This window comes from Calonectris borealis, chromosome 1 (assembly GCF_964195595.1).
Source record: "Calonectris borealis chromosome 1, bCalBor7.hap1.2, whole genome shotgun sequence".
Taxonomy (NCBI): domain Eukaryota; kingdom Metazoa; phylum Chordata; class Aves; order Procellariiformes; family Procellariidae; genus Calonectris; species Calonectris borealis.
The window spans coordinates 67,879,548-67,904,958 of NC_134312.1; the positions used below are offsets into that span (position 1 = coordinate 67,879,548).

The 25,411-nt window shown below is 44.4% G+C and overlaps 1 protein-coding gene across 1 annotated transcript in view; it reads left to right on the forward strand.

Annotated features, from left to right (window-relative positions):
- IQSEC3 (IQ motif and Sec7 domain ArfGEF 3) overlaps window positions 1-25,411 on the forward strand; it is a 100,139-nt gene that overhangs the window by 35,207 nt on the left and 39,521 nt on the right. The window contains exon 2 of the mRNA XM_075158700.1: window positions 10,442-10,522. Within this exon, the coding sequence (XP_075014801.1) occupies window positions 10,442-10,522 (81 nt within the window). The remainder of the gene's footprint in view (window positions 1-10,441; window positions 10,523-25,411) is intronic.

A 25,411-nucleotide genomic window follows, 5' to 3' on the forward strand; every position in this document is an offset into this window, starting at 1 on the left:
ATTGCTTAGTAAGTACAATCATTTCCCTCATCCCTGTTCCTACTGTGCCTTAGGAAAGAAATTAATAGCAAGAAAAGAAGCTTCTGAGTGAATCACTTCCGCTGGGCAAATATGAGAGCATGAGAAGCATCCCCCATAAACCCAAAGAATATTTCCTCAACTAGTAATTCTATAAGAGACACCAACATAGCTACATCAGAGATACAAGAACCCCTCTACAGAGAGCTTTCAGCAATGCTAGCTTCTCCCAGGCCATCTACGTGTCCCAAATCTGAATGTTTTGTCCTCTCCAAGTTGAGTACTGTTTCCAAATCTCTTCAAGCTGCTGCCTTTTATTAAGGCACTGCATGTGTATGCAATATATTATGTTTACTGCTTTAAGGATCAGACTTTTTTGTACAGTAGATACTGATCTTAAGTTTCCTCCTGTGGACAATTTCTGTCACCTAGACTGACTCTGGTTATAATGAACTTAGTCTGCAGGTAATTGAGAGTGGGTGTATCATCCTTAGTTCACCTTAAGTAAGTTGTTTCATCCCACTGTAGCTGAAGCATCAAGAGCAACAAAACTGCACAGAGTAATGCGCCACCTAGCATGAGAAGTGCTGGAAGGGGATCCAAAAGCTGGCCCCAGACTTTGCTTCTGGCTGTCACAAGGAGATTATCTGGCAGACTGGACCCTGAAACCAGTATGGACTCCCCCCGCTCCAGCTGATTCCTGGGGCGTGTTCCATTCCTTTTTCTGCTCTTGCTCATTTCTAGCACGTAGGGGAAATCTGGCAGTTAGCCCAACCACTCCTTGTAGGCTTAACAAATGGATTAGATTTCCTTCAAGTGTTTCTGGGTAACAGAATGGACTTGTCAGCTGCAATTGTCACTGAATACGGTGAATCCACAGATGACATATTTCCAATCTTCCTTGTTCTTGCTAGTGATGTCTGGAGCCTAGATGCTCGGGTAAGGAAATTTCTGTAAAGTAGCCTGTCACCAACAAGAGAAAAGAGAGTGTCTAGGTCTATGGCAGAGGAGCAGACCCCACTGAGCCAGAACACAAGAGGCCACAGCTCATTTTCACCATCTCCCAGGCACGCTGCTGACTCTGACCCTAAGCCCGTGAATGCCAGACCTGTCTCTTCATGCTCAGACCCTCTTTAGTACACATCCACACACATTTGTCCACTGGTCATGTCCTTCGCACTGAAGTTGGTGCAAAACACCCGGAATTCCTTCTGAAATCCATGTACTCATTTGCCAGCCATGCCCACACTTTTCCCCCAAAATTTCTTCAAGGTAAGAGTGAGGATGTACAGGAGAAATGCCTGCCACATATATGGACTAAAGTAAGCTGAGAAACTAACTGTTCAGGAAGATATGGCATTAATATTTCCATCCCTAGAAGCAGATGGTGATAAATGAATGGCATATTTGACATATCTGTTACAGTCACCCAACTAGTTAACCAAAAAAAGATCAGATCACAGCAGCATTGGCTCAGATCTGCTTCCTCCAACACAGGAAATTCCATTTCCTCAGCACGGTGCCTTGTGCTTATCCTTCCAAGCTGTGCTGTTCTGAAGAACCCACAATAGCTCAAAGACACACATTTGCGTCAGCGTGTCACATATTGAATTTTCACTTTCCAAACAGTAGTGTATGCATATGGTATTTTATACTACCGAGGTGAATTTGTTTTAAGATATTTTATAGGGTCTCTGAAATCAACATATTATGGTAGGAAACTGGAAATACTCCGTCAATGGGAATCCCATTTTCATCCCATCTCCTAGCACTAGAAAAACAAATTCATAGTAATGCTATACAAAGGATGTATGACTTACTTAAAATTAATTTTTACCAAGAAACAATATGATGATTAAGCAGGTGCTAAGTAGGATTTAGAGGATGAGCTCTGATCTTTTGATCATCAAATTTCTAGAGAAACATCACGGAAGAAGACATTTTCTCCAACACTCATGAAGTATTCAAGGCAGGCCAAGTTCCAGACTACAAAACATTTGATTTTTCATTTTTGGCAGGCAAGCAGAGAGAATAGATGCTCCTGGTAAGTTCTCCCCTCTTCATCCCTTCCAGCATGACTTTGGGGGGGGCAGAGGAGGGAAGAAGGAAGAACAGCTTTGAGAATGCTGAAGAAAGAACCGTGGAATGAAAAGCACTCAAGTGGACTGAAAGAACAGCTACCATGCATCCTGGCAAGGCTGGGCATACATGCCCATGTATGTTATATACATTCATCCATCATGCTGACACTGCCAGGGGGTTTCTTCAGCAATTTGTTTTTGTAGGCAGTAATTACGTGCTGGCATCTAGACATCATCTAGACACATCTTCATGTTTTTCGTACAATTAATTAGATATCTAAGCCTGTGAAGGGTTACAGGCAGAGCTAGACAGTCCCTGGTCTGAAATAAGTTAAGAAAATCCTAGATCTGGATGATGTAACTGGCACTCCACACATAGATGCATTATGAACATCTACCCCTGTAGACAACAGACCAGAGTCAATGACAAGTATGTGGAACAGATATAAAGTGGTTCTGCATAGACTATAATGGCATATTATAGACTATAGTGACAAGCCCTTTACAAATATGGCACTGATATTCCAGATAGCTAAAGGACTAAGGATAGTCACTGCCACTTGAGAGGATGTTTCTGATGAGGAAGTCGAGGCAGTGATGACTTGGAGAGCTAAGTAAATCTGTAGCCATAAAACCAACAGATGTGAAGTAGAGTATAGGAAGAGGCAGAGGCTAAGAAGTTAGGAAAGGGGAAATAAAACCAAAGTAGCCTAAAGGTGTCGGTAAGAGCTTGCTGGGTCAACGCACACAAATTCCAATTCTTGCCCCTGCTTCATTTGTTGTAGTTTCATCCTCAGCAATCTAGCATGCAAATCTGACTCCAGACTCTTCAGTCTCGTTCTCCTCTTTGGGGATTAATATTGAGACATTTTTTGACTGAATACAGAAGTCTCTGGCAATTTTGAGAAGATTACCGAATCAGTCCATTCCTAAGATGCATCCCAGAGACACTCAGGTTGGGATTGTTGTAGATACTGGCAATGTAAAATAAAATTACAGTTTCGGTCTTGTTGCACTCCTACACTTTAGTATCTTGGCTACTAAGCCCCTTGCCCTTTAACACAGGATTTCTCAGACAGTCAGATTTGTGAATCTGGTTTGTGTAGCTGTTTTTCAGAGATAGCCAACATCAGATGTTTAAGAGGGAAGAGCAAGAAGAGTCACAGTAGATAGCCATGGGACACCCACAAAAGCCGCCTTTTAATGCTGAGAAGTTTGAGTTCTATACATCGGCTTTGGGAAGGATCTGCATTAAGTATTCTCATAGGATAGTCTTTAAAATGTCCAGTTCCTCTCTGAATCTTGTCAAATTCTTGCCATCAACAGTATTGCATAACAATGAGGAGACCATCAAACTTACAAGGAGTTAAAGAACTTAAATTCCAGAAATTACCTTGAATTTATTTTTAATCATGTATGGTTTCCCTACAACATAAACTCTGCACATACTCAATTCCCTCCAAAACACCAGTCTAATGACCTACAATCGAGATGAGTAATTGAGACAGCTAGAAAGTTTTAGTGAGGGTATTCTGGAGTGAAGAGTGAAGAACCGGGGGAGAAACAGCTAGTTGCTAGAAGGTACTCTTTTGGAAACACTGCCTCTTTCAGATCTCACTTCAACTCTCAGTTCCAGACTGACTGGAGTCAGAAATAGATCTAGCACAGGAGGGAGATGATAGAAGGAGTAAGGCCTGCAGCTAACCTTAGCTAGGTTGTGTCACAACTCCATTTGTAGGTAGCATTGAGCTATACATTTTGGGGGAGTCAGAAGACCATGCAACCAGCCTTTCATAAACTTAGCATTGCTAAGTAGTTCTTATTTGTGCTTCTCCAGCCCTCATCTTAGGAAAGATAACAGCCGGTAAAACTTCATCTGAGATTAATTCAGTTCTCCTTTGACTCTTTCTGCCTTCTAGGTCATGATTTTCTGTGACTCCATCTGTTCTCTTGGCAGCTATCAAAAAAAAATGCAAGCTAGAGACAAGTAGCAAAAGACTCCAGGAAAGCTCAGATATCCAGCACTACAAACAATGACTTTTGGTCAAAGCCTCTAGCATTTCTTCAAAAGGTGGACTTTTAAAGAGAAACCAGAAAGGCTACGAGAGTTGGACTACTTATTTACTGATAGAACATTGCTTGAGGGATCACCATTTGGCTTTTAGCATTGTCAGATTTCTAAGAACTGATGTATGCTTTGGCCAAAGGCAAAGCTACTGAATATGCAGGCCAGTAGGGCCCAAGTACCAGGCTGCAGAGGTTAAGCAAGTACTGGCAGTTGGAGAACCCAGTGATCTTCATTGTTCTTGCAGTAGGGGCCATGCCAGCTATCCTACATAACTGACCAGGGCAGCAGTCACGGTGGGATGCAGGGGTGATGCAGCATGTTAGAGAGAAGCATGCTCCGTATACTCATAGTGAGAGCAATTTTCATTCTGTCTTGTTTTGGCATTTCTTGTAGTCTAAAATCATTCATGCAGAAAAACACAGAGCTGCTCTTTATCCATGGGAACAGGCCACACTGGATATTTGTTTAATTAAAGCTGACTGCTGAGCAGCAGGGAGCACCACCGTTTTCCATATGCTGTCTGGGTCGGGGGTTTGCATTTGCGGGGGGCAGGAGAAGAAGAAAAAGAGGTTAGACTTGTTTGCTGTAATACAGCTCTCGGCAGACAGGCATCTCTATTTCTGGACGGCTATCGTCAGTGCTAGTGGGCACTGATGCTTAGGATGGGCAACAACACTGAATGAAATAAAGCCCCAGGCACTTGTCCGAAGGGAAGATAGAGCACTAAGGCAATTTTAGGAAAGTTTGCACTCCTTTGGCCCTGTGATGTGCAATCTAGGTAGCCACAGAGACTTTTAATTTTTGGAGTTCAACTCTTATACCCTCTACAACACCATTTTTTAAGAGAAAAGAGGCTTGGCTCTTTGGGATCCATAGCCATAAAGACCAAGGCATCATGAGTCAGGGGGCCCCTCTGCAACACAGTCCAACTTTCTAAGAAGCCAGAAAGGTAGAGCTAACTCTTGAGCTGACTAGACAGCTTGTGCTAGCCAGAAGGTTTGGCACAGGCCTCTCTAAAGTTCATCACAGAGCAGGAATTGCTGTGGCCAGACAGTTCATTCACAGATACCCCCCACTGAGGCTGCAAGCAGCTGGCTGGAGGATACCTCTTGTCAGGAGCAATGTTAAAGACAAATGAATAAAATTCAGTCAGTTTTCTCTCAGAGGAGAGGGGGCTAACGTTTCAGTTGACAACATGGGTTACTACTGGGCCAGGCATAGCTTTCTCAGCATTTAAGATAGGTCTAGACTGTCAAATCCTTGCCTCCAGAGCATGCGTCCCAGCTGGGATGGAGCAAGGCACTGACGGGCTCAGGCTGTTTGCAGTCCTCCTTTTGCATCTATGCTTGCCCTTGTCCTCTGCTGCTCCTCCACACACAACTCACATACTGCTGGCAACATTTACCTCAATAGGCCCTTCAGCATGCCTCCTCCTCTCTGTTAGCCTCTTCCTCTTTGGTACCACCCAACTCCTCTTCATTCAACCAGAACACCTTTTCTTCTTGCTGACTTTTCCCTTCCAAGCTTTCATCAGGGTGCAGCCCAAGAGATAATAATTTGTGTTTTTAAAGCAATAAATTGGAAACAGAACAGTTCAACAGCATCCCGACTGATGGAAGAAATCATCTCTCTTCCCAATCACCTGCCTGATCTGCCCACAACAGTGTTTGTTTAGCTGCAGTCTCTGCGATGGTTTGCAAGTCTGAGGAAGGCAAGGTAGAGGACGTAGAGGAAGAGACAGAAAGACAAAAAAGCAAGCCCTGGACCTACCCTTTTAATTGGTAGATGGTAGACCATTGCTACCTACCTGAAGTATTTAAAAAGAAAAAAAATTACAGATCAGCACCTCAAAGTAATGAGTCTGAATCAACTGTCATTGGATTGAAGACATGTTGCCTTCCTCCCCATTTTTCAAAGGCAAAACAAGCCTTATGCTTTCTGGTGTTTAACTCCTTAGAGGCTGCACATTCAAGTTTTATGTAGCCTTTCTGACTTACGAAGTAAGTTTTGTTTAAAAACAAAATAAAAAGAAAGCACAGAAAGGAAAAAAACCACCATTAAAAGTCTTACACTGACTTCAGACAGATACTAAATATCTCAAGGCTCATTTTAAAGTTGCAAAGGTCGACAACACCACAGGCTAATGACACAGCCACCAGCCGTGACAACCCTGCCAGGCCCTCTTGAATCACAGCAACAAAAATAACATCTTACCTGAAGACTTCACATAGTTAAGAAGACAGCTCCTTTCCTAGAGCACTTACTTTAGACTTAGAAGTGATAGTAAGGCCCTAGGACACTTGCCTTTTGCACCCAGATGAGAGCTGCTTTGTCCAGATAGCAATTAATACAGCCTCTTCAGGGTGGGAACAGGTCCACTTCTTCCATAGCCAGTTAACCCTCTCCCAGCTCCTCTCTGGGCTATGCATATTATGCTGCAAAGACGAGGGCACGGATTTGCAAAATATCAGATACATGCAGGATCAAGAGATGGAAAGAAAGAGGAAAATGAACAGGGATAGTCTCCAAGGTGGAACCCAGTCTCTGTGGTGTATGCCTGGGTAGCACAAAAGAGAAAGAAAAGCAAGCTGTAAAAGAAGAATGTAAATAGACCCAGAGCTCCAACTGCTCTTGGCCATCTGGGGAACTCAGATTTAATAGGAGTAATAAGATACCCTTCCCTGCCCCCAGTCAGGGGAAAAGTTTTCAGCACAGTCTTAGAATACCCATTTACACCTCATATATTTACCTCTATCAGGCAGTGTCTGCTTCTCACCACCTCCCTGATGGCTTCTCCATGGGAGTCATGGCCTCCGGAGGAGGACTCAAGGATCCCAAATGGCCTGAAGGCAGATTTCTGCCTGCAGGCATGATCAACATCTGGTAGTGGTATGTAAAGTGCACAACTACTCCAGAGACCTTAGGATCTCACAGGTTCAAGAGGACTCTGGTTTGGGCAGAAAATACCCAAGGTTAGAGTTAAACACACGTGAGAAATCATGAGAACCAGAGTCAACAGCTGACTGTGCAGCTGCAGTGCTCAGAGCATACTGATTCTCTGAAGAGTATCTGTGAGATGTTTTTTCTTAAAACACCCACAGGAGACTGAGCCTAAAGTCCTGTAACTTCACATCACTCTTCCTTTCCCTGTTTCCCTTTTACTTTTCTCTGTGTTTCTATCCTGATAATTAACTAGCAAGGCATTTCATCTATATACAGGCTTCTATTTCTCATTTTTTTGTCTGTCCTTGTTCCTTCCTCTTTTTCCCTCCCTGTTGTTTGCTTTCTTCATGTGTAATTAGGAATCAGAGTAGTGCATCTGCTGTTCACATAAAAGCAGAGAACAGTATAGTTCATTTAGGGAAGTGTTGAGATTGGAAATAGCTGAAATTTGGGGTGTCCATTTTTTGGAAGATTCCATTTGCAAGCTGGTGAAGGGTCAAGAGAACAAGTCTTCTGAGGAGCGGCTGAGGGAACTGGGGTTGTTGCCTAGAGAAAAGGAGACTCAGGGCAGACCTTATGACTCTCTACAACTACCTGAAAGGAGGTTGTAGCGAGGCGGGTGTTGGTCTCTTCTCCTAAGTAATAAGCGATAGGACGAGAGGAAATGGCCTCAAGTTGTGCCAGGCGAGGTTTAGATTGGATATTAGGAAAAATTTCTCCACCGAAAGGGTTGTCAAGCACTGGAACAGGCTGCCCAGGGAAGTGGTTGAGTCACCATCCCTGGAGGTATTTAAAAGATGTGTAGATGTGGCGCTTAGAGACATGGTTTAGTGGTGGACTTGACAGTGTTAGGTTTATGGTTGGACTTGATGATCTTAAGGGTCTTTTCCAACCTAAATGATTCTATGATTTCAAAATATGTTGTTACTTTTATCTGGAAGTAGGCCCTTTTTTCCCAGCTGTTCCTGTAGAGATGAAATTCAGTAGGAAATGCCAATATATACTACTTCTAAACCAAGCATGCTCCTCAGAATGAATGCCGGCTGTTGCTGAATCAGCTGAGAGCCTTGTGCGTTTCCACACTGCAGCTGACAATGTCTATGACTCCAGGGCTGCTCTGCAAAGCCGACTGCCTTGATGCAGGTGCTCCAGACTTCTTGGGCTAGCCAGCTCCCAGCATTGCTGCTTTGGAAGTTGGGCAGAACAAAGTGCTGGGTGGAAAACCTGATGGCCCCTCTTCGAGAGGCTACTTGAATGGCATGGCTACACTAGAGATGTGGGATATGGATGCATGGTCTTCCAGCAGCCTGCCAGGAAATCCAGGTAAAGCCCTGTAATTTGAAGAATCTTTGTTAAACCCAAGGTGTTTTCACCAGATAGTTTAAATTTGATGAATCAGTGTTTTTATGCAAACCTGAAATTTTATCAGAAAATTCCTGATGGATTCTAGCTGGAAGCAGAGTGACAAGATGTAGGAGCTGGAGTATTTGTGTGAGCCTGCTTGAACATAGACTCAAATGTGATCCCACCACTTGCTTCAGTAAAAAGACAACACAAGTAATTTATGGACACACCAGTCAGATAGGTACTTGGCACCTGAGAAGTTTAAATTAGAAACAACATAGTGAGAACCACCAATAACCAGGCTGGCAGGAGAGAAGGGATGTGAGCTGGGTAGTTACAGAAATGGAAGACCGGGAGATGAATTTGATATTCACACAAACACTCCCTCTCTTTTCTAGGAGGTTGCATGTCACAGACAGGGACCAAGAGCATGGGCAGAGGTCAGTGAGGTAAAGATAATGCTTTCGTCTTCCCTCTGCTGTGTTGCTCCTGCCAATCCTGTTGTTTCTAAAGAAAGATTCCTTTTGAGAATGCATTGGAAGCCAAGGAAGCGGAAGAACTAAGCAGTTTGTTTTATTAAGCTAGCTGGGAGGCTGGAAGGAGGTGGCTGGGGACAGTATCATCATTGTCTGTAATTTAGCTATCTTTGTGCCATGTCTGTCAGATTTTGAGAAAGACAAAGGTGGTAAGCTTCACATTTCAGAGTGACGGAAAGTGTGGTGGGGCCTTTGGAAGAATCTGAGACCCCATGACAAGCCAGGAGACTTAGTTTTACTGCTGGGTTAGAAGCTGTAAAAATATTTTTAAAAGGAGATGACCCCATTTGAGCCCTGGGTCTCTGCAGTAGCACTGAGAACAGAGCTCTAAATGCCGTTCCACTGACTTGGAGACAGGGTGATTTTATGCCATCTGAGGATTCAGCCTGCTTTGTCTCCCCTGCTTTTCTTCTCCTCTTTTCATTTTCTTTTCCATTCCCCTAATACTTTCCCCCCTTGACACTGTCTCTTTTTAGTGACTCCTTTTCATTGATGAAGGTCAGTGTGTTCAAAATCGGCTGTTGGTTTGTGCTGCCTATGATACCTCAAGGGCCTCCCTGGAGGCATTTTAAAAGGATCTCATTTTCAGAGGTGCTGAGCAGCTCTTACTGGGTTCCAATGCTGTGGTAAGTGCCCAACACCCCTGAAAACCAGGCTGCTTACAAATGTTTCCAGGCAAGGGACCCAAGAACAAGTCACTCAAGATTAGTGAGCAGTTTTGGAAGTTTGGTCTAGGATTTCTTCCTTTGGATTAATTCTTTTGCCTTTCTTATCTAATCAATGCATTTTTATCCTTTCTTTTTTTTTTCCTGTTTTGCTCAGGTTTGTTACTTCTTATGGTTTTGCTTTTCTTTGCTGTGATCTCTTCCTCTCGTCATGATCTCAGCCTCGCTACTTGTGCTTGTCCTGTCAGTTTTCGGCTGCTATTTCTGGTAATGCCCAGTGCTGATGTGCTAAGGCCATTTCTGTGCTCTAGAGAGGTTTCAGGAGAAATGTCTGCAGAGTTAATTTAGCCACTGTCAACAAAAAATCAACTTCTTTGCATTACAATGTATAGGAAACATATCTAAGGAAACACATCTAAGGAGATGTTTCTGTCCCAAAAGAAATAGAAGTTAGAGAAAGGCAAAACCATTTTTCATAAGATGTATGGGATCATGGGACAGATACTGATAGAAGGAAAACTTTTTATTTGGGCACTTTTGCCCCATTCTCTACAGCTTGACATCAGCAGCAGGACAGTTAAGGTAGGGGAATAGAATTGTCAGCCCCTTTCTCACCTGCTCCCCACCACCTCAGAGTACAAAACGTTCATGTGATAATCAGATTTCTCTTTCAGCGTCACTGGGAGTCACTGTCCCTTTGGAACAGCCCTGGGAAAGGCATTCTCCCTTGAGTTTTCTGCTGAGTGAGCTGAACACTGACCTGCTACGGTTTGTTTTTTCTTACAGGAATGAAACTGTTTTACACCAGTTCTGTTGCCCAGCAGCTGATGCAGAGCAGAAGCCTTCATCTCCGGACTCCTCACCAAGGTGGGAAATTGCTGCCAGCAAGACCTTTTCTTTTCCATCCCCTACTTCTTATCATCCATCACTAATCTTCCTGCCCCAGACAAAACTCACATATTATACACACCCATCCTCGTCCATCCTCCCTTATGTCCCATGTCCCCACCACTGCTGTCCCTCTCTTTTACTTTCCAGAGATTACTGTTCATACTGTTGTGTAATTGCTCACAAACCTTCTCTGGCCTCCACTCACACACACCCACGCACCTCCAAAAACATACTTTCAGCCTCTCTTCAAACACCTACTTCCATCAACCCACATCCATGCTTGTACCTTTTCTACCCTTCTGCATCACTTTGACACCAACATATACATGCTTCATTCTTCTCCTTCAAATTAGTTATCCCACATTATAAGGTGCCTGGAGACACACCAGTATAGACCCATAACCTTTAAGCTATAGCAAAAGTCACAAAACAAACTTAGGGTTCTGTCTCACACCCTGAGACAGGGTGGGGGGCGCAGTTTTACATGCGTTGAAATGGTCTGAGCTTGCCAATGAAGGACAGTTATAGATGGGTACTAATAACTATTACCAACTTGTATCCAGTGCAGCCAGGTGTGGGTACACCAGCAATTGTCGGCTCTCCCTCATCAGTGAATGACATCAGTGCCAAGACCAAGGGGTCCAAGGAGCTTCAAAAATACTTGAGATGCACATATTGCATATAGCTTCCATGATCGGCCTTGTCCCTCTGTTCTTGCCATCTCCTGCTCCTCTCACAACTTCTTACAACTCCATCTCACAGACCTACTCCTTTTTCTCATGCCTCATCACTCTTCTGTCAGCAGCAAACAGATTTCTCTTTAAAGATTTCCCTCATCACACTGCTAGACTTTTACATCTGACCATTGACATCTGTATAAGAAGCCTCAGTTACTAGGGAGGGCTCTGGACAGAATTGGGCAGCTAAATTGCAGTAGTGAGGCTACAGCATTTTTTAAATGATATTTCTCTTGTTTGTTCTGCTCACCGGAGCAGACTGTGGTTTCTGATTTCCTTCCAAGGAAAAGTGTGAGTGCTGGACAACTCTGAAGAGAATGGTGGGGGGTGTGGTGTGTGTATGTGTGTGTTCAAAAGCAGGGTTCAGCCACACTTGGAGACAGGGTAAAGCAGCAGATCCTCCTGCCCATTTGTGTATGAAGATGGAAGGGTTAACCCCCATGATGTCTGTGCCAAGGGCTTTTAAGCGTTGGTAAAGTTTGCATGAAAGCCCTGTGGGACATCTGCAGCTGCACCTCCGTGGCAGATGGGGAGATGCTGGCAAGGAAGAGGAGGCAGCAGAGGTTTCTGTGGTAGGGACAGCCACCTCCCCTTTGCACTTCTCGAGAGAGAGAGTTTTGGTTATGCATTCTATTTTGTCTGAATGAGGTTCACTTTTGCCATAGCGTTCTATCTTCATACCCTGATCCATACCTGGATCCTGCCCCATTCTTGTCCCAGCCTCCGATCGTTCCCTTGATTTCTAGCATTTTCTTATCCTACAAGGCTGTCACTCCTACAGTGTCTTAAGCTCTAGGGACATTTTTGTCATGCTCATGCTTCAGGCTTTCCTTTTGTCCCAGTGACTCCCAAAGGCCCTACCCATCCCTTGAGCCTGAGTTTGCCTGCCCTCCTTGTGCTGGGAACCACCAAATTCCTCACCTGGGGTTTGGCAGGTAAATTGAAGAGGAAGCAATCATTTGTTTCAGTAATTTAACAACTTTGGCAAGTTGCATCCAAAGATGAGTCTGACCCAGGAAAGTCAGAAGTGAGGATGAATGACAATGACCCCTACAGCATGTTGCATCTGGGCTTCCAGTTAGGGGGCTTCTCATACTGATCTATGCCTGTCCATTTTATGTCTTTTGTAGCTTGTCCCACTCTGCAGGCCTCCTGCTTTCCTTACTTTTTGCCTAAGGCTTTCTCTTGTCCTCTCTGTTTCTAATACCCCCAGACCTCAATAGCAGTCCTGAATCTGTGTGTGACATAATATTCTATGTGGAGATAGAGATGGTTGAAGCCATCACGGCTATTTGAAGGTGAGAAACAGGCACACAGAATTTTTGCTTTTTGAAACAGAACAGCTTTTATATGTGATTGTCTCAGGCGAGAAGAGCATCCCTACTTCCCACACTGTGCCAGAAGAAAGGCAGAGCACAGGCAGGACTATTAAACTCACTGGTCAGCTTTACGCTGGCCAGGAAATACCTCCTAGCCTCTGCCAGGTCCTGCAGTCAGCCATGGGCTTACTTCATATCTGAAGTTACATATACAATGCAGTGAGGAGGGCAAAAAAATGGCAGAGGGGGAAAAACACAGGGTCACCGTGGAGCTGATGTCCATAGCTGATAGCTGTGCTGCTCTGGAATGGCTCAATACACTGCTGGGAGAAACTCATCAGATCATTTACAGAGCCTGTCACCCTGCTCAAATCATGAACAGGCTCCCCATTGAACCAAGGCAGAACAAAAGTCAATCAAGACTGAAATATGTGGGTCAGACAGCCTCAATAGGCAATCAGTTCCTGGATGAGCGAGGCACATCCCTAAATATGGATCATCAGGGGCTCCTGATGGGAGAGCCTGGGACGCAGGGGCTCCCTGTGCAGCTCTCCTGAGCTCTGCTGAATGGACAGCCAGTCACAAGTGGTGCTGTGGTGAATTTGATAAACCAGCTCGGGTTTATTCTTTCTTCTCCTCCACCATGATCAGGCGTTTCCCTAAATGAGATAAATCCTGTCAGAGCTGATGCCACTAATAACCATCAGCCGTCTAGTTTTAATTAGAGTTTGCTTCATTAATGCCCCAACTCCTCTCTGCGCAGCAGATTAAATAATGTACTTGCAGCTCATTTACACAAACCCCCAAACTGCAGGGCTGAGCTGCAATCCTTTAATTAAACAGCCCGGCTGATCCCTACCGCTGCCTCGGCTCATCAGTCTAAGCCGATTAAAGAGAATAGGGACTAATAAAGAGCATAAACAGGGAAGTGACTCTCGTCTCTTCAAGGGACTTGGAGACTCCAGTGGTGATCGGCTGCTTTCTCCTCCTCTACCAGGAACCTTACTTCAGTCCACACCACTTCCTTCTGGGACCTGCAAGAATGGTCCTGCTTTCAGTGGGAGCCCAGCCGTATCTTGTGGGACAGAAATCCTTTGGGAGACTGAGGGAACATGGGCAGCAGGAGGGCAACACAGCAGGGAAGGTGAAGATAAAGAAAGGCATGAAGGCAGTACGAAGGGTGACTGCCTGACTGCAGGAAAGACCAGCGAGAGCAGCCATACAGCTCAAGTGTGGGGCAGAAGGAGAAGGAAACACAGGGCATAACAGTAGGAGGTTGGCTGTCAGGAACAGTCTGGGACAAAAGTTTGTCTCTGCTTCTGGTTTGTGGTGGTCATCGTTGGTCTTGTGTGGTCTTCCCTAATGTTTGTCCTGCAAGACTTCTGATTCTTTCTTTGCTATCCGTCCAGCTAAAAAAGCTTTGGCTTCACCTGAATGGGAATGATTAGGAACATGTCAGTGTCTAACCACTCAATAGAAGCCAACTCAATGAGGCGGTTGCGATCATTCCCACTCGTATTGTTCTGCTTTGCTTCACTGACTGCCACAAGCAGTGCTAGCTCCCTTCTCTCCTCCAGCATGTGAATTCCTTGTGGGGTTTTACAGCTCCATGAGTTTAGCAATGCAAATTTCCCCCATGGCTGCTTAGCTGGGTTGCACAGCAATCGTCAAGACTGGTGCTGTAGGCCATGAATATTAGGAGACAGATTTGATCCCAGAATCTGCCCCAAGAAGCTCAGAGCCAAAGTACAGTATGAGGTGATGGCAGCAGCAGGCAGATTCCTCCTAAGAGTTGCTGAACTCTTAGGGCTTCCCCATTTCAAAGTACAGTGTAAGTCCTAGACGTGGACCACCATTATCTTCATTGGACTTGTTCACCGATGGCTTCATGACCATAACCCATCTTGCAGGTTGGGCTTCCACTGGGGATGCCAAAGATCAGATTGAGGGTAATGAGGAGACTCCATGGATGGCAGTAACCCTGCTCCTTTACTGAGGTGCTGATTAGACTCTGATTTAGCCAAACCCTGTAATTTCATAAAGCAACTGCTCTTTTTCTTGCTGGCTTCTGCCTGTTAACAGCAGGGTTTCATTCTAGGGATTTGAATAGTCTAGTAATTGCATTTCCCACTTTTCCCAGTCTCACACAGTGGAGACTGGCATCCCAGAACAATGACCTTAAAATGTGTCCAGCAGCAGCCCAGCTCTAACAGGATTACATAGCATTTTCCTTTGTGAGAGGTAATAGGGCTGAGATGAGAAAGATTTGTTTCTATTAGAGTAATGAGAGGAAACGATGGAGTCACAATTGGAGGGAACAGTATATTCATTCAGTTGCCTTTCACAGGCTTTTCGGAGCCTGCCTCTGGCTCGCCTGCAGTGCTGAATAGGAAATCAGCAGAAAATCACCTCTGCTCCAGTGATGGGAAAAGTTCTACATAAAACTTTTAAGCGCCTGGGGCAGGTCCACTTTGGCAGTGGACGTGGGGATAGCACTGGAGGGCTGAAGGATCATGTCACAAAGGAGACACATTTGTGTGAAGGGCAGGATCAGATGCCAGATAGCTCTTTGAGAAGGGAGGATGTTTCATCTGCATTTGTGGGAGAGACAAGGTCCTTCCTATCTGGAAGAAGTGCAGATGAGACCTGACCTGCTTTTAAGGCAAAGGAGGCAAAGAGTCCTTCCAGGAAGAGGAGAGGTCAGGGATCTGAACAGAGTCTTCTGGAAGGGGTTGGATGTGTATTGAGCAGAAGGGCTAGAGTCTGCAACATCCATGGAAACATCTGTGGAAAAGTTGGGCAAGCTCTGCTCATATTTTCCTATAATATTTCCTCACTTTCCAGTAGGGAGACTGCTGCTTCGATCAGGGTTGAAACACGATTAGTGCAACTGGCAAGTGTTTACTTCATGATTACGGACTAATTAAATTGTAACTCAATATAGTTTAGACTTCAAACAGCTGTGTACTCGTTTCTAAAGTGCCTGCTGGATTAGTCACCGTCATAGATTGGTTACTGGCTGGCATCACAGCACCAGTTAGTGGTAAGGAGACATGTAAGCCATTGGCTACATCTCCAAGCCAACCTCCCTTGCAGTTCTGGTGAAATTCCCTCTTACCCCACTTCTGACTTACCAAACTACTCAAACGGATATATGTGTTCTTGCTGAAAGAGGTCCTTTGCGCTTGTTGCTCCATTTTTTGCATGTGGGAGGGTGAAAAGTGGATGGACAGATTTTGGACAGTTCTTTGAAATCAAACCTTCAAATATCTTTCTTCCCAGCTCTCTGAGTCGCATAAGGGTATGCTACACCTTAAGCAGCACATGGTTAATAAACAAAATCTGATTTCATTTACTACTGGAGGTCTGCTATCTCTGACTCTTCATGTCTCTTTACGTGAACTCTCTGTTTCCATTGAACATGCGTTTGTTCTTTGTCCTATGAAGTCATGCTGGAAGGCATTGGCACAAAAGAGCCATGAATATTATCCACTGCACAGTCACAGCATCATGTCCCTCTTTGGCTCCCCACTGCTGTAGCCCAGGAGCATCTCTCCTCCCGGTACAACTCTCGCTTTGCCCTTGGGTCATTCTAGATCCTCTAACAGTTAGATCCTCCTGAGAAATCCACAAGACACTGTTTGGATTGTGAATGCAATACCCCTTAAGGCTGAGGCCCATGAAGTTGATGAGAACCGAACCGCCCTCCAAGTCAATTCTCCTTTTAGATACCACTGAAGCATCTTGATAAAAAACAGGTGGGGAATGATGATTTTCCACCAGTATCCATCACTCTTTAAGCATTACAGAAAAACAACTGAGCTACCCAACATTTTGTCTGAACTTGTAAAAGGTTGACCTTGCCTGACAGAAAGAATGCAAATCCAGTTCATGAAATGGGAAATTAGCCTTTCTAGCTTAGGATTGCTGGCAGGATGTTGGATATATAATCTGGAGGTCAGTGCTTCCTCTCAGATCAGAGGTACTCAGTGGCTCTGGCCCAGGTGTGAAACATGATAATGATTCTAGTCTGTATCAAATCAGATCTATAACCTACCACACAAAACAACATAACAACTCTGACTAATTGGCCCCCAGCTGGCAGCGTCAAGTGCAAGCTCCTACAATTAGTGGACCATGGAGGCTGAATTCTCCTCTGATTCTTAATGGAGAACACTCCAGGTCAGGCTTACAGAATCTGGACATGCCAGTGCAAAGCAAACCACTACGCTCATCGTCTGTGACTTGCGTGCTCTGAGGACAAATGGCTTCATATACAAGGCTCTTCAATCTGACTTCTTTCATTCCTGCTGAAGTTCTCCACAGCACTGTTTTTGAAAACACACAGGAGAAGTTTCAGCAACATTTCTGCTTTGTAAGCACATCCTGTTTGTGCTTCTTTCTCATTTCTTTTCCTTATTGAGGTCACAGGCATGATTTTTGCTGCTTCCTAACAGCTCATCTACTTCTTATTCTTTCCTCCCTGTAGACTTAATAATTCTGTTCAAGATATTACGATTGGAGGTTGTGGGGATGCTGCAAACAGGCAGGGATGGGTCATCAAAGTTCACATAAATATTCCCCAGGCTCATAGTTGTCAGAGTTTTGATTTTAGTCTGACACAGAGATGTGGGCGAGGAGTGATGTCTAGACCCAGATTTGAACTCTTCCTAAACTTGGGAGTGAGTAGATTCTTCGCTTTTTATGGGTGTTTTGTACAGTCAGGACTAGCAGCTTAAATTTTTTTGCAGGAGCCTAGGTCCAGAACCACAAAGATATTTAGTGCATGTAGATTTGGGGGAAAAGGGGAAACACAATTATAAGCAAAAAATGTTTTAGAGAACCTCCTTAACATCATAGTTACCAACAACCTTGGGAATCTCTTGCAGGGAGGTATAGTTGGCAATACTTCTGGTACTATGACCTGGGAGGAATGGCTCTTTCTGGAATCATCCAGAGAAACAGGAGGTGAGTTTCAGATGGAGCGTCTCAGTCCTGTAAAGGAGATCCACCAGGACATTTTGGCACTATGTCCCACACAGGCATTTCTCTGCTCCTTCTCTCCAACAGCTGGTGCAGCCGCTTTCAGGCAAGTTTGGAGAACATGAGGGTGGGGAAGTAAAGTGAGGAATAGATGGGCTCTTCAACAGGAAAAAAAAATCTCTGGCAGAAACTGGAGTCTCCCTGTCATATTGGTTGCTTTGTTTACCTCTGTCAATAACCTTTCTTCAGGAAGGAGGAAGATGGCAGGAGAGAGAGGCCAAAGAAAACCCATCTGAAGTATCCTCTTTTGAAACTGCAAAGATACCCATCAGACACATGTTTTCTGAGAGCCTGAAGCCGTATCCAGCCATTGACTGGCCACATGTTCTTCCAGTCCTTCCTTTTCCACTGTTACTTCTGTTGCTTACATGGGTTCTGCACTAGAGGAATTCGGACTTGGATTCAGGTACTCTTCTCCCACGAGTGACAGTGCTTGCCATTTCTTGGGCTGCAGCAGCAGTAATGTCAGTGAAAGAAAATCGATCATAGCCAACCTTATAGTTGTGGGAGCCACTTTCAACAGCTATTGAGATCAGTTAGTTGCTTTAATACTAGATGATTCACTCATGGCTTGCAGATGATCCTCATGTTCTCTCTGCTGTATTGCAAAGAATTCCCTGCCCATAACATGGCAACTTCTTGGTACTAGTGGAATGCAACATAAACACCTGCTGTATCCTGTGTTTTCTATGTGATAACGCCACAGAGATGCATGAGAAGAGGCTATGACAGCTTTGGAAATAGTCCTGTATCTAGCACTGGAAAACAGGCACAGACAGTTGATGAAGTAATAGCAGAGGGACAGTGGTGGAGCTCACACCATTCGTTCTAAACCTCTACTGATATCATCTGACCTGATCTGCATCAGTCAAGATGCACTCACCCGCAAAATTGGGCCATGCCAGATCTTTTGTACGCTAAGGTGTGCTCTGTTGAACTTGACAGGTGGTTTCTGTGGACCCTCTGTCCACACACTTGTTCATGGCTTACAAGATAGAAAGAGATAAGGCAAAGAGATGGAAAAAAAAGCCAATGAGAAAGAAAGGGAGACAGACTCACCCCAACAAAGATAACAGTGCTACTGTAAGGAAAATGGATGGCAAATATGCTATACAGAGAAGGAGAATGACGAGAGAAGGAGCAGGAAAAGCAGGAAGTTAAAAAATAGTGTAAAAGAAAGAAGAAATGGGAGGGGACAAGAACATATGAACAGGAGATAAATGAGCAGGTCCCTTGGCTGGAATATTCCTGTTCATGCCAGCATTCTTTGGCAGTGACAGCAATGAGGCTGTGGCCTTTTATTACACATTTTCTTGCAGTGTGATGTCAATCCAAAGGCCTTTTGTTTTTTCTGTGCTCTGCAACACTAACTCACTAGAATAAGCTCTCCTTTTGGAAAAACATGTCTGTGCTCCAGAGTTCCTTCTTCTGCATGTGGCCCTGACAGGCTTTCATATGGTCCAGGAAGAACTGAAGAGTCTGAGATGCTGAATAGGAGCACACTGTACAGTTGCTCAGGCCATTCTATTTGGGCTCTGCAAACAGCTAGAGAGCTGAGGAAGAAGGTGTGAAAAAGTTGGTAGATTTTTGGGACTGTCACCTGGCCTGTTTAAAAACTGCAGAAGAGCTGGAGACCACTCCATCTTCTGTGAGGAAATATCATCCTGAAGAAAAGCGTCAAGACATAAACAGGACCTGAGTTCAGTGAGATTTTTCTTCAAGACTGAGGAACCTAACTCTGGCCACACCATTTGGAAGTGTGTTCTAGTAACTTTTAACCATCTCTGGTTGGCACCTTGGTTCTTTCCACACACAGATTTCCACACAGCATCATCCCACTGGGAACTCTATTTGTCTAGTGACTAGAGCCATGTGTCACCTTTGTCATGTCCCACACTGGTATGTTGCTGCTTTCCTGTAAACAGGTTATGATGCTGTTGTTATTGCCTGTGTATCATCTGCGTTGACTGCAATGTCTCTCATTCCATCTTTCAGGGAAAGAGGGAAGATGGGGGTAGACTACCCTATATACACATTGCTGGTACTCTTTTGCACATGTCTTCCGGGGTGCCTGGCGAAATATGACAGAAGCCTGTAATTTCCCAGAATACACTAATGTGGGAATGGTGGGTCAAGATGCACATATTGGGCTAGATCCTCCATTGACTTCGGTGCAGTCCACTGGCATAATGCCATTTAGCACCAGCCATAGTTCTGCTCAGCAACACAGCAGGATTGGTTGTGTCAAGGCAAACTCCTATTTTTCTTAATGATCTTGCCCCAAAAGGTCCGTGTCTGAGTACAAAGTATAGGGATGGGAATCATTTTCATTCCTCATAGGGAAGAAAAGTTTAAGTGGCCCTAGGGGAATCTGAGCTTGTATGACCAAATGTGTAAGCTGCTAAGTCATACTGTTTCCCAAATGGGAATGAAGACAGAAAAGGGAATAAGGCCTCAGGGAAGAGAAGTGACATGAAGTGGATCAGAGTGTGAGTGAAGCAGCAGTGACAAAATAGGTTAGAACTTGGAAAAGCAGAGCTTTGGGCCTGCTGCACAAGGCTGTGGGGGTAGTCACTGGATTGGGGAAAGGAGGAAGGAATGCTAATCATGCTGTTTCTATCTTGGTCTTCAGCGACAGGCCAATCAAAAACCCTAGATCTGAACACACTGGCAAAGTTAAAATCTGGATCATATCTGATTTCCTAAAACTGGTGAATGGTGTTTGGACTGTCTGTACTGAGGATGGTGATTTGAGGCTGTGTTATTCTTTAAGTTGAGGAGGACTGGGCTTCCTTCTCCTTGGTTTGACACAAGCAGTAGCTTTCTACTGGGCTGCAGTGATCACAAGAGACGAAATAGCTGAGATACTTGAGAACAGAAGCAAAATTTATCTGGGTTACACAAAGATCTTCCTGTGAAGCTGCTCACTCACTGCCTTCAGTGATCAATTACCCTGATCCCTTAGGAAGGAATCCAGAGGTGCAGTCCAACCCAGGGTCTGTTACAACAGGTAGAAAAAGAAGACCACAGAAGCCCTTTCTTAGGTCTATAAATGCAAAGAGTTGTGTCCCTCACCCAGCTCACAGGTAGCTGGAATAGGAGAGCAACGGGCTGAAGTTTCCTCACCTTGTAGAGGCTCTGCTGCCTCCCAGCCCTGAATTCATCTCATTTTAGCAGTGAAATTCTATCTTCTGCATGATTGCACCGGCAGGCTTTTGTCAGCGAATTCGATGTTCAAACCTGCCTCAGGGATGAGGAGCCAAGAGATCTGAGTCGAAGTGGCAGAAAGACTGCTGCTGAGAAGCCAAGTTTCTCTTTCCCGGGGTGCTGAGCGGGCAGTTACGCTAATGCAGGATGCCATCTGTTTTTTCCTTCTCTAAAAGGTCATGTTTACTAAACATTGCAGAGGCAAGAGAGGTCTGGGGTTAAAGTAAAAGTAATTAAACCCTGCAGAGCAGGGTCCCCCGATGCCTTCACTGTCCATTTGGTGTTTTTCACACCCCAGTGTGTGCCCTGTTGACACAGCAACAAGTAACCTTCTCTGCAGTGACAGGCTGTGTGACCTCCTCCTAGCCTAACCTGCAGAGACAGCACAGCAACCAGCCTGGGGTGTCAAGCACCGCGGTGTGGCGGGCAGCTGAGAAAGGCGCTGTACTTCCTAAGCTGAGCCCTGTGCTCCTGCAGCTGGTGAAATAGGAGGCATGGCTGGGAAGGGAGGAAGAAGGAGGGGTATGCCAGAGAAGTGGCCCAAGTGTCATTCTGAGGTGTCACCCAGATAGGAAGTATAAGAAAAAAACTGTGTGACAACCACACCACGGGGCACAGCCAGCCTTGCACCATAAACACCACTTCTCATTCAGTGGGAGCTGCCTTAGCTGTTCCAAGTCACCCTCTGGAGGAGCCTGTCTGTCTCCATGAGAAAGCAGAGATCCTAGTCCTCAAGTGGCTCAAGTTAGTCATGGAGAGCCTGGCCCTCAGACCAGCAGCCAGCCCAGACTGACACCTGGACAATCATCTTTGCACCACGAGGGCATGGGGTGCATGAGGGAAGTTTAGTTCCTGTAGTGCTGGTCTGTAGCAAAAGGCACAACACCACAACGTGGGAATTACACAGCACATGGGGATCATGTTTAAATACCAAATCTGAAATGGAGGCCCTGACTTTGACATGTTGAACCCTGTGGGACATGAGGCATTTGCTAGTATTATTACACCTTCTTTCTGCTTAATATACATCTCACTGAAACCACTTTAAGCAATGTTGAAAAGATGTTGCCTGTTTCAGTCTGTGCTAAAGGATGTTAAATTTAATTGATTTCCAATGTATTTACCGTACTGTACTGTCAAATCTATTTTACAAGCGTGTGTGCCAGCCTTTTTATGAAACAAGTAATATATTCTGGGATGGGTAATGAGCTTGGCTAATTATCATTAATTCCTCTTGGGTAAAACTAGTGTGAGAAGATGGCTTGATGCCACTGCTTTGCAAGGTGTTACGTGAATGTAGACAAAATCAGAATCTTGTTCCTATATTTGTCTGTGTTGGGGAAGACTGTCTGAGAAAGCTGCAGCTCGGCTGGCAGGGGATGATTTGCCAAGATCAAGTTCCAAGTTCCCTGTCTCTCTGGCGGGAGAGACTTTTGCCTTCCATCATCTTCAGCATGATCCCAGAGAGCATTGCCTCCAAGTCACCCTAAAACCTCAACTTAAAAGCAAATCAGAAGCAATTCTTTTACACTCAGACCCCCAGCACGTCAGAAATCTCTGAACCTTGAAAAGATCCCTAATATATTACCAAGCCTGTCTCAGCCATTTTTTTCATTGAATTCCGATCAACCCATTCACCATATGTTATGGGTGTCCTCAGAGAACACTGAAATGAAACAAACTGAAAAGGCACTTTGGACCCTGCTAACTCAGCAATTGATTGTTTATTTTTTCTGAGCAGGGAGAGGAGAGAGGACAGTGGAAATGCTGAAATGTCTTAAGACAGAGGGAGCACAGGTTCTTGCAGACTTGGGGTCTGGGCTCCGTTCTCTTGGCATTAGCTAGTGACCTCTTTTTCTAATTCTCCATATGGCACTTTCTAAGGGTTTTTTATTCTGACATCTCTGAAGCTTTGAAGTCTCATATGGCTCTCAGGCCATGATAATACTAATTGCTTAGAGCGCTTTAGAGCAGCATATATACAATAACCAACTGATCCTCATAAGGAGCTCTGTGAAATGGATTCATAAATTTTTGTGGTCCTTCACAACTAGTCCATGTAGTCTTTGCCTCAGTTACAGGTCACAATCCTGCACACTGACCTTGAATACCGTGAAGAAGGCATTTGGTAAGTTATACATGGGAAACAGCAATGTGGTCTTCTCCTGGAGTGACACAGGGACACAAAGAGGAGGTGAGATCAGCCTCTGTAGTACTTTTGTAACACCTCACACCCATAGCTTCCTCCTATCCAATTAGCTAGACCTTTTTGCATAACCACTATACCTGCTAACAGGGCATCTGAGCATCCTCTTCTTGAGTGACTTGTTTCTTCCACTGCTGTCCAAGTCCAGAAGAGCCATTGCTATTTTTGGTACTCTGTTATTGCTCTTATTTATCTGCAATAATTTTTCTTCTTGTAGGAGAGGAGGAGCAAAGAGATGAGTTTTGTGTCTTGACCACATGGCAGCTGTGTAGCTATGGAGTGATCAGTGACAAAGCTCAGTTTTAGTTTCTTACAGGACTAACATTACTGTCCTTGAGAAGAGTAGCTCTCCTGGCCCTAGAGCCCTGTTTAGTCACTCAGCTTCCCTGTAAACACCTTTTGGAGACCTCTGAAAATTACTCTCAGATCGTGAACTGATTCTGGTATTTGACAGTGAGGCAATGGAGTGTAATGTCTGGTGCATCCAACTTCTGCGTTCCTGCCTACAGGTCTAGCTTGAAATTGTCTTGAAATATTTGGGGGAGAGGGACTTTCTCAAGTCATCAGGTATGGGAATGTTTAAGCCTCACAGTCAAGATCCAACAGATAACCATGGTTCAGCTCCACAGCTGGCAGTTAGAAGCACAGATCCTTGCCAAGCCAGAAACGTGTGTTTCCAGCAGCAAGGAGGTGATGAGGCGTATGCAAGGAAGCGCACCATCCTGATGCTGTAGGAACTGAAAAGCACTCAACTCTCTCCCAGGACAGCGTGTGATACAACAGCTCTCTATCATGGGAAACATGGGGAGCTGATACTACTAGGAATGGGCGGATGGGCTTCTCTGGTTTGATAATTTAGTATCACTGATTTGGGCTTTAGGTTTCCAAAATACCAGGAAGGGAGAAAAAAGGAAGTCATAAAAAACCCTCTATATAATACCATTTTTCCTCTATCATCTCCCTACATCCTTCCCTCAGTGTACTCCTTATCGAAAATCTTCTTGAGAAATCTGCACATAGAAGGTAAATATCAGAAGTCTTGCTTACCTGCGTGAGACAAAATCGTTTATTGGTGCCCAGCTGAATTGTCTCAGTGAGAGCTTTTTCATCATCCTGCTTTCTTGAAACAAACACTAGGATTCAGCCCAGAACCCCGATATCCCTGTTTCGAAATGCTAGACTAGCTATAGTATTTCATATAAGCCCTGAGTCAGATTGTCTGTAGTCACCATCTTTGTTAACAAAACTGGTTTCTGTCTGCAGCAGGCATATACAAGTCAGCAGTGCGAAAGTAGCAGGAGATACCTGAAACATGAGAGATGTTTTCTATAGCAGATAAAATCTATTTGTAATAATAACTAAGCTAGTTGCTATGGGTCGTAAAAGTCATGTAGGAACATCTAGGAAGAACAGAACAACTGAATTTGTAGTCTCCTTTTTTATCTGATTGCAAGTGATTTACATTAATATTACAACTTTCAATCAAACAGAATTCAAAGACATTACAAACCTTCCCTACCTGATTGCATGACTAGCAGTAAATTGCTTCATTTATCATGCAAGAGTAGCTGTAAAAACTGTGAAAGATGGTGGTATATGATACTTTAGGACAGCAAGTAAAAAACACTGATTACAGTTGAAACTGCAGGGGTGATGCTGGGATACAGAACTAAATTAACCTAGTTGGAGTTTGGCCAGGACATTGGGATTCACACCTTAGACTCTGCATGGGGCTTTTAATTATTACAAGTGGTTAGAAAAATTTGCTTATCCAAGAAACAGAACGTGCAATAGCTCCATTCATTCCTTCGTCCCACAGCCAGGGAGATTGATTGCTCACTGGCTGAGGGAAAGCAAGTGGATCCCCATAATTTACTTAATAACATTTTCCTTCCATGCTGTAGTGTCTATCCTTGCCCTACTTACCTTTCTTACTGTTGTTTATTTTTTGTTACTATGATTACAATAGCTCCTGAGGCTTCACTTATTAACAAAAACTGTGCTCTACCAATGCAAATCAACTGTGTCGCTCAGGACAGAGGGAAAAAATCAGGATCATTAAGGTTTTAGCCTATATTTCACTGCAGCATCAGTTTTGATCTTTAGCAATGTGTTTTGTCTCTCATATGGGGGCTTCATCCATCGCAGCTACTGGACAACAGAGAATAGGCCTCCCCGCAACACTTCCTCAGAAACAGGTTCAAGGTGGAAGTAGACCTGGAGGGAATACAGGGTGGTAAGTGGAACCGTAGGGCTGTAATGCTAACATTCAGGCTGCTAAGCAAACTCTGTCTTTACCCCTTTTTTCCATTGCTAATAAGTCACTGAAGTTTACCAGCTGAAGCTGAAATTT